This window comes from Somniosus microcephalus, chromosome 32, assembly GCF_052327205.1.
Source record: "Somniosus microcephalus isolate GS21.2 chromosome 32, FLI_Smic_1.0, whole genome shotgun sequence".
In the NCBI taxonomy this organism is placed as follows: Eukaryota; Metazoa; Chordata; class Chondrichthyes; order Squaliformes; family Somniosidae; genus Somniosus; species Somniosus microcephalus.
Window position 1 is genome coordinate 17,732,874 of NC_141018.1, and position 13,992 is coordinate 17,746,865.

Genomic DNA, 13,992 nt, shown 5'->3' on the forward strand with positions numbered 1-13,992 from the left:
CGCCACGACTGGTGATCATCAGGCCACCGCCCAGCTAATCTGTTCACTGTGTGTCTACACAGGCCAGCCTGCAAAACTCTTAAAATTAGAGCGTGGGCCATTGAGGAGGGAAATCAGGAAGCACTTCTTCACACAAAGGCGAGCGGAAATCTGGAACTCTGTCCACCAAAAAGGCTGTGGGTGCCGAAGGGTCAATTGAAATGTTGTGTGGGTGAAACTCCACATTGAGTACACGTTCATTCACTTGTCCCCCTTGCGCAGAACGGATGTTGTTTGCGGCAAACGGCTTCCAAAAAGCCGATGCAGCCCCAGAAAGAGAGCGCTCCGAAATACACCATCCAACTGAAAGACGTCACGCCGGTGCGGAATAGCTGAGCCACAGAGGCTTCAGGTGGACCGAGTGCTTTCCAACCGCCGGTGCAAGCAGGACTGCACAGGCTGAGTGTCTGCTTGAGCAGCAGATGGTTAATGTGTGGTGTCGGAGGTACAGAACCTCATCAGCATGGTGGCATAGTGGTTAGCACTGTTGCCTCACAGCGCCAGGGACCCGGGTTCAAATCCGGCCTCGGGTGATTGTCTGTGTGGAGTTTGCACATTCTCCTCGTGTTTGCGTGGGTTTCCTCCGGGTGCTCCGGTTTCCTCCCACAGTCCAAAGATGTGCGGGTTAGGTTGATTGGCTATGATAAATTAACCCTTAGTGTTAGGGGGATTAAATACGTTGGGTTACGGGGATAGGGTGGGATATGTGTTGGTGTAGGGGTTACGGGGATCAGGTGGGATATGTGTCGGTGCAGGCTCGATGGGCCGAAATGGCCTCTATCTGCACTGTGGGGTTTCTGTGATTCTGTGTGAATTGGGAGCAGGAGTAGGCCGCACAGCCCCGCCGAGCCTGCTCCGCCATTCAATAAGATCGTGGCTGATCACCGACCTCAACTCCACTTTCCTGCACAATCTCCATATCCCTTGATTCCCCTAGAGTCCAAAAATCTATCTTATCTCAGCCTTGAATATACTCAATGGCTCAGCATTCACAGCCCTTTGGGCTAGAGAATTCCAAAAATTCACAACCCTCTGAGTGAAGAAATTCCTCCTCATCTCTGTCTCAGGATAAGGGGTCGACCACTTAGACTATGTCCCCTAGTTCTAGACTCTCCAGTCAGGGGAAACAACCCTCTCAGCATCTACCCTGACAACCCCTCTCAGAATCTTATGTTTCAATGAGATCACCCATCGTTCTTCTAAACTCCAGAGAGTATAACTCAATCTCTCCCTATAGGACAGCCCTCTCATTCCAGGGTTCAATCTCGTGAACCTTCCTCAGATAAGGAGACCAAAACTGTGCCCAGTACTCCAGGTGTGCTCTCAACAAATCCCTGTACAATTGTAGCAAGACTTCCTTACTCTTGTATTCCAACCCCCTTGCAAAAAAGGCCAACATGCCATTTGCCTTCCTAATTGCTTGCTGTACCTGCATGCTAGCTTTCTGTGTTTCCTGCACGAGGACACCTAATTCTCTCTGAACACCAACATTTAATAGTTTCCCATCAGAGGGGAGTTCTGTACAATGAGGGCAAGTTAATGAATTGTGTTCCCGGTCTGGATTTTCACCCACTGGGAATGCACATCGGGAGTCGGTCATGGAAGTCGACAAGTTCAACGGGATCTTCCACCCGCTACACTAATACGATAGCAAAATACTGCGGATGCTGGAAATCCGAAATAACAACAGAAAACGCTGGAAACACTCAGCAGGCCAGGCAGCATCCGTGAAGAGAGAAACGGAGTCAACGTTTCAGGTCGAAACCCTTCTTCAGAACTGAGAAAAAAAAGCAGGAAATGAAACATCTTTTGTCTCTTTACCTGTCCTATTACCACCTCGTCTCGTCTTGAATATCTCTTAATGTCTCTTCACCTCTCCCACACCTTCCCCTTTGTTCTTTCATCCCCTCCCCCATTTCCCAACCCCCAAACTGGCCTTTTAATCTGTTTCATTTCCTGCTTTTTTTTCTCAGTTCTGACGAAGGGTCTTCGACCTGAAACGTTAACTCTGTTTCTCTCTCCACGGATATTGCATGGCCTGCTGAGTTTTTCCATCGTTTTCTGTTGTTATTTAGGATCTTCCACCCATTGGAATTGGATCATGGCTGATCTGCACCTCATCTCCATTTACCCACCTTTGACCCATTTCCCTTGATACCCTTACCTCATAAAATTCTGTCGCTGTCAGGCTTGAGAATTTCTATCGCTCCTCAGCCTTTTGGGGGGGGGTGGGGGAGAGGGTTCTAGATTTCCCTGCTTCCTGATTTCACTCCTAAACGGCCTAGCTCTAATTTTACGATTGTGCCCCCTTTGTTCTGACCTCCCCCAGCAGAGGAAGAAATTTCTCCGTATCTGCTCTATCGAAACCCTTTATCATTTTAAACATCTCAGCGTTGGGCTTACACCTACTGCAGGTACAACTCCAGTCCCATCCATTGGAGGAACCCCCAGGAAGGTCAGAGGGCAATGTTGTGGGGGTGGAGACCAGACATTCAGGGTCTTCTCCCCTCCCCCATTTCCTGTTCCCTGCACCTGGCAGTTCTCCTCAATGAAGAGGAAAGTCTACTGTATCGGGCATGAGTTGACACAATATCCCCTCCATGGCCCCCCTGGCATTGCACCGTACCGTCAGATCACCAGCGGGAACTCAGAGAGTTACAGAGAGTCTAAAGCACAGAAAGAGGCCACTCGGCCCGACTGGTCTAACCCCGCTTAACAAACGGCCGTCCATGTTCACAGAGTCCCCGACGGCCAGCGAGTCTGAAAGCATGAGTGAAATTGAAAGTGAGAGCGGTTCAGCGAGTGGCCAAGAGAGTGAGGAGGAGACCAAGTCGGACAAGGACGAGAAGAAGAAGAAGAAAGCAGGGAAGCAGAAGAGCAAGAAGAGAGATGGGAGCGAGGACAGGTAGGTGGGCTTGTGCATTGTAGTCTGGTCTTTCAGCCCAGCGTGTTGTGAGGCTGTGTCTGTTTTTTTTTTAGCTGGAGTGAATAAATTTTCAATTGCAAGAAAATTAAAGCGCGTCTTTGAAAGGAGTGGGGAGCAATGTTCCCTCTAATTTTTTGGTACTGAACGGGCATGAACTCCTTTGCGCGCGACCTTTTGGACGAGGGGAGAGAGAGAGAGTGAGAGAGAGACTGGGGAGAGTGAGAGAGAGACTGGGGAGAGAGTGAGAGAGAGACTGGGGAGAGAGAGAGAGAGAGACTGGGGAGAGAGTGAGAGAGAGACTGGGGAGAGAGTGAGAGAGAGAGACTGGGGAGAGAGAGAGACTGGGGAGAGAGAGAGAGAGACTGGGGAGAGAGTGAGAGAGAGACTGGGGAGAGAGTGAGAGAGAGACTGGGGAGAGAGTGAGAGAGAGAGACTGGGGAGAGAGAGACTGGGGAGAGAGTGAGAGAGACTGGGGAGAGAGAGAGAGAGACTGGGGAGAGAGAGTGAGAGAGAGACTGGGGAGAGAGAGAGAGTGAGAGAGAGACTGGGGAGAGAGAGTGAGAGAGAGACGGGGGGAGAGAGTGAGAGAGACGGGGGGGAGAGAGAGAGAGACTGGGGAGAGAGAGAGACTGGGGAGAGAGTGAGAGAGAGACTGGGGAGAGAGAGAGAGACACGGGGAGAGAGAGAGAGAGAGAGAGACACGGGGAGAGAGAGAGAGAGAGAGACACGGGGAGAGAGAGAGAGAGAGACTAGGGAGAGAGTGAGAGAGAGACGGGGAGAGAGAGAGAGAGACTGGGGAGAGAGAGAGAGACTGGGGAGAGAGAGAGAGAGAGACTGGGGAGAGAGTGAGAGAGAGACTGGGGAGAGAGAGAGACACGGGGGGAGAGAGAGAGAGAGAGAGACACGGGGAGAGAGAGAGAGACCGGGGAGAGAGTGAGAGAGAGACTGTGGAGAGAGTGAGAGAGAGACTGGGGAGAGAGAGAGAGAGAGACTGGGGAGAGAGTGAGAGAGAGACTGGGGAGAGAGTGAGAGAGAGACTGGGGAGAGAGAGAGAGAGAGAGACTGGGGAGAGAGAGAGAGAGACACGGGGAGAGAGAGAGAGAGAGAGAGACACGGGGAGAGAGAGAGAGACTGGGGAGAGAGAGAGAGAGAGACCGGGGAGAGAGTGAGAGAGAGACTGGGGAGAGAGTGAGAGAGAGACTGGGGAGAGAGTGAGAGAGAGACTGGGGAGAGAGTGAGAGAGAGACTGGGGAGAGAGTGAGAGAGAGACTGGGGAGAGAGAGAGAGAGAGAGAGACTGGGGAGAGAGAGAGAGAGAGAGACACGGGGAGAGAGAGAGAGACTGGGGAGAGAGAGAGAGAGAGACCGGGGAGAGAGAGAGAGAGAGACTGGGGAGAGAGTGAGAGAGAGACTGGGGAGAGAGAGAGAGAGAGAGACTGTGGAGAGAGTGAGAGAGAGACTGGGGAGAGAGAGAGAGAGAGACGGGGGAGAGAGAGAGACTGGGGGGAGAGAGAGAGAGAGACTGGGGAGAGATGCACTTCCTCACAGCCTGTGGAAAATATCAGGGCATCAGGGAGAATTTCTACCAAAAATTCTCACAAATATGACCTGAATTCAGAAATTTGAATGATGACCAAAAACTCCATACCTACTAGGGGAAGAGAGAAACTGTGTAACACTAGCGGCACACTATGTTACAGCTTGCCATAAACAGAGGGACAACCAGTAAACCTAAGAAAAGAGTATATATAAATTATGCGAATGTATATTTATACACTCAGGGATATATCTGTTTATACACTGTATGAATAGATCTGCGTTTATGTGTTCAACCATAAATGTATTTTGATGCTTTGGCAACATAAGATGTACCTTATCATGCCAATAAAGCGATTTGAATTGAATTGAATTGAGTGAGAGAGAGAGACTGGGGAGAGAGTGAGAGAGAGACTGGGGAGAGAGTGAGAGAGAGACTGGGGAGAGAGTGAGAGAGAGACTGGGGAGAGAGAGAGAGAGAGACTGGGGAGAGAGAGTGAGAGAGAGACTGGGGAGAGAGAGAGAGAGAGAGACTGGGGAGAGAGAGAGAGAGAGAGAGAGACTGGGGAGAGAGAGAGAGAGAGAGACTGGGGAGAGAGAGAGAGAGAGAGAGACTGGGGAGAGAGAGAGAGAGACTGGGGAGAGAGAGAGAGAGACTGGGGAGAGAGAGAGAGAGAGACTGGGGAGAGAGTGAGAGAGAGAGAGACTGAGGAGAGAGAGACAGAGACTGGGGAGAGAGAGAGAGAGAGAGACAGAGACTGGGGAGAGAGAGAGAGAGAGACTGGGGAGAGAGAGAGAGAGACTGGGGAGAGAGAGAGAGAGAGAGACTGGGGAGAGAGAGAGAGAGAGACTGGGGAGAGAGAGAGAGACTGGGGAGAGAGAGAGAGAGACTGGGGAGAGAGAGAGAGAGAGACTGGGGAGAGAGAGAGAGACTGGGGAGAGAGTGAGAGAGAGACTGGGGAGAGAGAGAGACTGGGGAAAGAGAGAGAGAGACACTGGGGGGGGAGAGAGAGAGACTGGGGTGAGAGAGAGAGAGACTGGGGGTGAGAGAGAGAGAGACTGGGAGGGGGAGAGAGAGAGAGACTGGGAGGGAGAGAGAGAGAGACTGGGGGGGAGAGAGAGTGACGGGGGCGGAGAGAGAGTGACGGGGGGCGGAGAGAGAGAGAGACGGGGGGGAGAGAGAGAGAGAGACTGGGAGGGAGAGAGAGAGACAGGGAGGGAGAGAGAGAGAGAGACTTGGGGGGGAGAGAGAGAGAGACGGGGGAGAGAGAGAGAGACGGGGGGGAGAGAGAGAAAGAGAGAGACGGGGGGAGAGAGAGACTGGGGGGGAGAGAGAGAGAGGACTGGGGGAGAGAGAGAGACTGGGGAGAGAGAGACTGGAGAGAGAGAGACTGGGGAGAGAGAAAAACTGGGGAGAGCGAGAGAGAGAGACACTGGGGGGGAGAGAGAGAGACTGGGAGGGAGAGAGAGACTGGGGAGAGAGAGAGAGACGGCGGGGGGAGAGACTGGGGGGGAGAGAGACACTGGGGAGAGAGAGAGAGAGACTGGGGAGAGTGAGAGAGAGAGAGATTGGGGAGAGTGAGAGAGAGAGAGACTGGGGTTGAGAGAGAGAGAGAGACTGGGGAGAGAGAGTGAGAGAGACTGGGGAGAGAGAGTGAGAGAGACTGGGGAGAGAGAGTGAGAGTGATGGGGGAGAAAGAGAGAGAGAGAGAGAGTGGGAGAGAGAGAGAGTGGGGTAGAGAGAGTAATGGAGAAAGAGTGTAAACAGTAACCTGGGGAAGGTATTCTGTAGTATCATAAACAAAAGACTTATAAACTTCCTTGAGGAGCACAATGTCTTGAGTAAAAGCCAAATTGGATTCCTGCCAAACTATAGAACATCAGATCATATCTTCACCCTACAGACCCTAATTGACAAACACGTTCATCAAAACAAAAGCAAAATCTACGCATGCTTTATAGATTTCCAGAAGGCTTTCGATTCCATCTGGCATGACGGTTTATTCCTGAAACTTATCGAAAGCGGGGTAGGGGGAAAAACATATGATGTAATTAAATCAATGTATACAAACAACAAATGTGCAGTTAAAATTGGAGACAAACAAACAAAATACTTCCCACAGGGGCGGGGGGGTGACGCAGGGCTCGCCAATCTCACCGACACTCTTTAATATTTACATAAATGAATTGGCAAAACTACTTGAACAATCTACAGCACCCGGCCTCACCCTATATGAATCCAAGGTTAAATTCCTCCTCTATGCAGATGACCTGGTTCTGCTGTCACCAACTAAGGAGGGTCTACAGCAGAACCTGGATCTGCTGGAGTCGTTCTGCCAGACCTGGGCCCTGACAATAAATCCCCAAAAAACCAAAGTCCTTGTGTTCCAGCAAAGATCCAGACATCAGGGACCCAAAATAAATTTCACACTAGGAACAACCAAAATTGAACAAACCACTAACTACACATACTTGGGCTTAAAAATCAGTTCTACAGGAAATTTTCATCTGGCTGTGAATGAACTGAAAGAGAAAGCAAGAAGGGCTTTCTATGCCATTAAAAAATCAATCCAAATAGAAATCCCAATTAGCATTTGGCTCAAAATGTTTAAATCAGTAATTGAACCAATTGCACTCTATGGCAGTGAGGTGCGGGGACCGCTAACACAACAAGAATTTGCAAAATGGGACAAACACCCAATTGAGATCCTACATGCAGAATTCTGTAAAAGTATCCTCCGGACTCAAAGGAAAACCGTAAACAATGCATGCAGGGCAGAACTAGGCCAATATCCATTAATAATCACTATCCAAAAAAGAGCCACCAAATTTTGGAAACACCTAGAAATGAGCAACCCCCAATGCTATCATTACGAAGCCCTGAAATGCCAAGAGAGGACCATAAAGAAGAATACCCTCAGTCAACTAGTCCTGGGACTCAGTGAAGTAACTACTAACACTACAACAATAACCAGCCCCAGGACAGTGACAGCGTAACACAAAGAATTCGACCCAACACAATCGTCGCTAAGCAAAAGGAAAAATATCTGTCATATTGGGCAGAAACAACAAAAACCCAAAGCAAACTCAATTGCTACTTGGCCCTAAACAGACAATACAACATGGCTGATTACCTGACCATGGTAAAGGATAGCAAACTGAGAAAAACCTTGACAATGTACAGACTTAGTGAACATAGCCTGGCGATCGAAAAAGGTAGACACAGGCAGACCCGGCTACCAAGCGAGGACAGGATATGCTCTCACTGCAGTCAGGGAGTGGTGGAGACAGAGATGCACTTCCTCACAGCTTGTAGAAAATATCAGGGCATAAGGGAGAATTTCTACCCAAAATTCACAAAAATATGCCCGGAATTCAGAAATTTGAATGACGACCAAAAACTCCCATACCTACTAGGGGAAGAGAGAAATTGTGTAACCTTAGCGGCACACTATGTTACAGCTTGCCATAAACAGAGGGACAACCACTAAATATAAGAAAAGAGTATATACAAATTATATGAATGTATGTATATTTATACACTCAAGGATATATCTGTTTATACACTGTATGGATAGATCTGTATTTTTGTGTACAACCATGAATGTTTTTCGATGCTTTGGCGACATAAGATGTACCTTGTCATGCCAATAAAGCGATTTGAATTGAATTGAGAGAGAGAGTGGGGGAGAGAGAGAGAGTGGGGGAGAGAGAGAGAGTGGGGGAGAGAGAGAGAGAGTGGAGGAGCCAGACCGAGACAGAGGCCTGGAGACCTCTGAGGGAGAAGGGAGCAGCCCGAGGGCACTGTGAGGCAGCGGCTCCCAGGCGCAGACAGTGAGTACGGGTCCTGGGGAGGGAGCCTGAAGCCAGGGAAAGACCTGAGGAGCCTGGCCAAGACAGAGGCCCAGAGACCTCTGAGAGGGAGGGGAGCAGCCGGGAGACACCGGGAATCAGCAAATCCCAGACACAGACCAGGACAGTGAGTACGGGACCTGGGGAGGGCCTGGAGAGCGAGCGAGTCCGGGGACTGGGAAAGGTCGCGAGCAGGGAGAGGGAAACACCAAACCCAGGGCCCCAGAAAAGCTTATCCTAAGATCAACAATACTTTCTACCTCTACACTACCAATAATGGGCGAATCAGAGGAGCCACAGCAGCTCACGAGGGACACTGAGAGCAACCTCTTCCAGATTCCCCCCAACACCAAAAAAAATGCTATAAAATCGATCAAACAGAAGCAGCTGAGAGAAAAACCAGAAACTCTTTTTGCTGACTGGTACAGCACTGGGAAAAAATGTGACCTCATTTTTTACTCCGATCAGCCAGCGGCTTGGATCACAGCAATAAAATCACAATATACCAGGGTTAAGCAGGAAAAAACCGCTAATGGGCCCAAAATGAAAATTAATAAACCAGGAGACAGGGCAGCCACGACTGTCAACATGTACAATAACGGAACAATATTAGTGCAAGGCAACCTCGACAGCTTTGAAACGGCCTTCAAGACACTGAAAGAAATAACTAAGAGGGGAAGGAACAGCCCCAGAGTGGCTAACAGGGGAAGAGCGACCCGCACTCCCCCCAACACTGACAACTCACCAGGAGTAAATCAGCCTGGTCAGGAGGTGAACGAGCCACACAGTTCTAACCAGACACTAACCCCGGCGACCCACAGCCACATGATACAACTGACTAACTCCAGCGTAACTACCAGGGAGGAAGCCACACATAGTCCCCCTAACAATTCCAGCTCACCAAGAGAAGAGCAGCCTAGCCAGGAAGTGAGTGAGCCTTCCAGGGCCGACCAGACACATACCCCGGGATCACACAGCCAGATACAACGAAAGGATAAATTTAATCAGTTAGAGACAGAGATGGTTAAACTTAGAGAGGAGGTCCTTAAAATGAAACACGAACAACAGCAAGAGAGGGAGAGACACAGGAGAGAGCTGAATCTACTTGAGAATCAGGTGAATCTACTTGGGAATCAGGTGAAAGAGCTGCAGGAAAACAAAGAGAGCCATAGAGGAGAGATAACACCACTAGACCAGCAGCCAGAGGCTAGAGATAAGACAATACAGAGCCCGACTGAACAGCTGCACTCCCACACTGAACAACAGCAGCAGACACACAATACAAGGGGTGCAACACAGACCGGCCAGCATACTAAAGCTCAGTCTTCCCCCACCACCGAGGAACCACAAGCGAGCCGCTCACAAGAGGAGCGCACACACCAGACACGACCACCCCAGCCCAACACACACGCTATGAGTCAAGGCGAAAGCCACCAGACATTAAACACAAACAAGGCTGACATTGTAATACTCATAGACTCAAATGGGAAATTCCTATGGGAGAAAAAGCTCTTCCCTAGAAGTAAAGTAGAAAAGATCTGGTGCCCAACAACAGACAGAGCCATGGAATGGCTGACCAAAACCAGATTAGGCTCCCCCCAACACATAATAATACACACGGGCACAAATGACCTAAAGGCCCAGCAGAAAGAGGTAGCAACATCGCTCAGAGCAGTGATTAGGAAGGCAAGCAATATATTTCCAAACACTAGAATCACGGTTTCCACAATATTGCCGAGAACAGACTTTAACATCAACACAATTCATGAGATAAATGCCAGGATAGCAAGAGACTGTGAATCAAAGCCCAACGTGCATCTGGCCCAACACCCCACCCTCGATGAGGAAAGTCTTTACGACCACGTCCACATCCACAGGAATCGAATATCGATCTTTGCTAAAGCCCTGAAGGACGTCGCTTTTAACCGGGTCCATACCCAGACCCCAAGAGGACCCCCCCCCCGACCACCAGAGATCAGCGGGGTACATACCAGGACCACCACACCAACCGGGACCAGAGAGGTTCCCCATGCACAACAACAACACCAGACCTGCACCATCCCTGTCCCACAGGGGAACAGGACCGCTCCCAGCCAGACAGAGGGAGAGATGCACAGGACGTACGCAATACCTCAGACAGAGACAATCCATTAAGAGACAATAAGCAGACGTGCAGCAGCATCTACTTCCGCCTTATGGATCAGAAAATGAAAAAAATCAAGGACTGATTAATAGAAAGAACTGTAGCCAAGTAGTATTAACATTTATAGACAACTGAGATGATCTTTTTTTCCCACATTTAGACACGACAAACACATATAATTCTTTAACATATCATAGTAAAAGATCAAACTTAAAATGAAATCCTTATATATTTCGACCTGGAATATCCAAGGTCTACGCTCTTCGGTGCTCGACGTGAAGAGTAGGACCCCAGAGTTCATAGATGAAACTAAAGATATAGATATTATCATTTTACAGGAAACTTGGTATAAAGGAAAAGGACACACTGGCCGTCCCCAAGGGTACACAGAGCTGGTGGTCCCCTCCAATAAATTACCAGGAGTAACCCAAGGCAGAGACTCCGGAGGTATACTGATTTGGTTTAAAACAGAGCTTAAGAATTACATCAAATTTATAAAAAAGGGCGAAAACCACATGTGGCTCAAAATTGAGAGGGAGATTATCTCTAACACCCAAGATGTTTTCATTTGCGCACTCTATATCCCCCCAATGGAATCCCCATACTTTAAAGAGGACACCTTCTCCAACATTGAGGGGGAAATTATCCAATACCAGGACCTGGGGAACGTGTTGATCTGTGGTGACCTCAATTCAAGAACTGGAGAAGAACCAGACTTCACCAATAATCAGGGAAACAATTACATATTCGGGAATAACCACTTCGATATCCCTTCCCATCCATACAGGCATAACTGCGACAAACAGACAAATACTAACGGAAAACAGCTCCTACAGCTCTGTCGAAGCCTGGGTCTGTACATTGTCAATGGTAGGTTCATAGGAGACCTCCTAGGAAGATCGACCTATTGCTCACCTCTTGGCTGCAGCACCGTAGACTATATGATTACGGACTTGGACCCATCCTCTTTCAGAGCATTCACAGTCAAACCACAAACAACACTGTCAGATCACAGTCAAATTACTATGTATCTTAAAAAGACAGAAACAAACAACACAGAAACACAACCCAGTAAACTGTACAACACCAAAAAATCGTACAGATGGGCCAAAAACGACACGGAAAAATACCAGAAAGCAATTAGCAATGAATCAACTCAAGCTCTCTTGGACACCTTTCTGGATAACATATACACTCACAATAAAGAAGGCGTGAACCGGGCAGTGAATAACCTAAACAATATTTTTGATAATTTGGCAACAAGGTCAAACTTGAAAGCTCGCAAGAACAAACCCAAACCAAAAAACTATGAAAAATGTTTTGGCCCAGATTGCCATAACATGAGGAAAAAACTTAGAAAAATATCAAACCAAAAACATAGACATCCAGAAAACGAGGAATTACACCTTACTTATTGTCAGACACTAACACAATACAGAAACACACTCAGAACCAAAAAAGAGCAATATACTAAGAATACACTCAGCTACATTGAGGAATCCATTGATTCCAATTGTTTCTGGGACAACTGGAATACATTACACAAAACACAACACGACGAATTGGCCATTCAAAATGGAGACACATGGGAAAACCACTTTGAAAAATTATACCAGAAAAACACACTAAGGCCAGAGCAACACCAAATATGCAAAAAACTGGAAATGCTAGAAATGGCCATAAAAGATAACCAAAACCCGCTAGACTCCATAATAACAGAAAAAGAACTTCTTGAAAAACTCAAGGACCTGCGACCAGGAAAAGCTTGCGGGGCAGACGGCATACTAAGCGAGATGATTAAACACACAGATGATAAAATGAAACTGGCTATCCTAAAACTCTTCAACTTGGTTCTGAGTATCGGTTACTTCCCTGATGTCTGGAACAAAGGACTCATAACGCCCATATACAAAAGTGGGGACAAATTCGACCCAAATAACTATCGAGGCATCTGTGTAAACAGTAACCTGGGGAAGGCATTCTGTAGCATCATAAACAAAAGACTTATAAACTTCCTTGAGGAGCACAATGTCTTGAGTAAAAGCCAAATTGGATTCCTGCCAAACTATAGAACATCAGATCATATCTTTACCCTACAGACCCTAATTGACAAACACGTCCATCAAAACAAAAGTAAAATCTATGCATGTTTTATAGATTTCCAGAAGGCTTTCGACTCCATCTGGCATGGCGGTTTATTCCTGAAACTTATCGAAAGCGGGGTAGGGGGAAAAACATATGATGTAATTAAATCAATGTATACAAACAACAAATGTGCTGTTAAAATTGGAGACAAACAAACAAAATACTTCCCACAGAGGCGGGGGGTGATGCAGGGCTCGCCAATCTCACCGACACGCTTTAATATTTACATAAATGAATTGGCAAAACTACTTGAACAATCTACAGCACCCGGCCTCACCCTATATGAATCCAAGGTTAAATTCCTCCTCTATGCAGACGACCTGGTTCTGCTGTCACCAACTAAGGAGGGTCTACAGCAGAACCTGGATCTGCTGGAGTCATACTGCCAGACTTGGGCCATGACAATAAATCCCCAAAAAACCGAAGTCCTTGTGTTCCAGCAAAGATCCAGACATCAGGGACCCAAAATAAATTTCACACTAGGAACAACCAAAATTGAACAAACCACTAACTACACATACTTGGGCTTAAAAATCAGCTCTACGGGGAATTTCAAACTGGCTGTGAATGAACTGAAAGAGAAAGCAAGAAGGGCTTTCTATGCCATTAAAAAATCAATCCAAATAGAAATCCCAATTAGCATTTGGCTCAAAATTTTCAAATCAGTAATTGAACCAATTGCACTCTATGGCAGTGAGGTGTGGGGACCGCTAACACAACAAGAATTTGCAAAATGGGACAAACACCCAATTGAGATCCTACATGCAGAATTCTGTAAAAGTATACTCCGGACTCAAAGGAAAACCGTAAACAATGCATGCAGGGCAGAACTAGGCCAATATCCATTAATAATCACTATCCAAAAAAGAGCCACCAAATTTTGGAAACACCTAGAAATGAGCAACCCCCAATGCTATCACTACGAAGCCCTGAAATGCCAAGAGAGGACCATAAAGAAGAATACCCTCAGTCAACTAGTCCTGGGACTCAGTGAAGTAACTACTAACACTACTAACAATAACCAGCCCCAGGACAGTGACAGCGTAACACAAAGAATTCGACCCAACACAATCGTCGCTAAGCAAAAGGAAAAATATCTGTCATATTGGGCAGAAACAACAAAAACCCAAAGCAAACTCAATTGCTACTTGGCCCTAAACAGACAATACAACATGGCTGATTACCTGACCATGGTAAAGGATAGCAAACTGAGAAAAACTTTGACAATGTACAGACTTAGTGAACATAACCTGGCGATCGAAAAAGGTAGACACAGACAGACCCAGCTACCAAGAGAGGACAGGATATGCTCTCACTGCAGTCAGGGAGTGGTGGAGACAGAGATGCACTTC

General features: G+C 47.6%; 1 protein-coding gene across 7 annotated transcripts in view; it reads left to right on the top strand.

The window, feature by feature from the left end:
• The window catches only part of ap3b2 (adaptor related protein complex 3 subunit beta 2), a 202,580-nt gene that overhangs the window by 157,568 nt on the left and 31,020 nt on the right, over window positions 1-13,992 (top strand). For all 7 annotated transcript variants that reach the window (XM_085972170.1, XM_085972168.1, XM_085972172.1 and 4 more), the window contains one exon: window positions 2,779-2,944. In XM_085972170.1, the coding sequence (XP_085828296.1) occupies window positions 2,779-2,944 (166 nt within the window). The remainder of the gene's footprint in view (window positions 1-2,778; window positions 2,945-13,992) is intronic.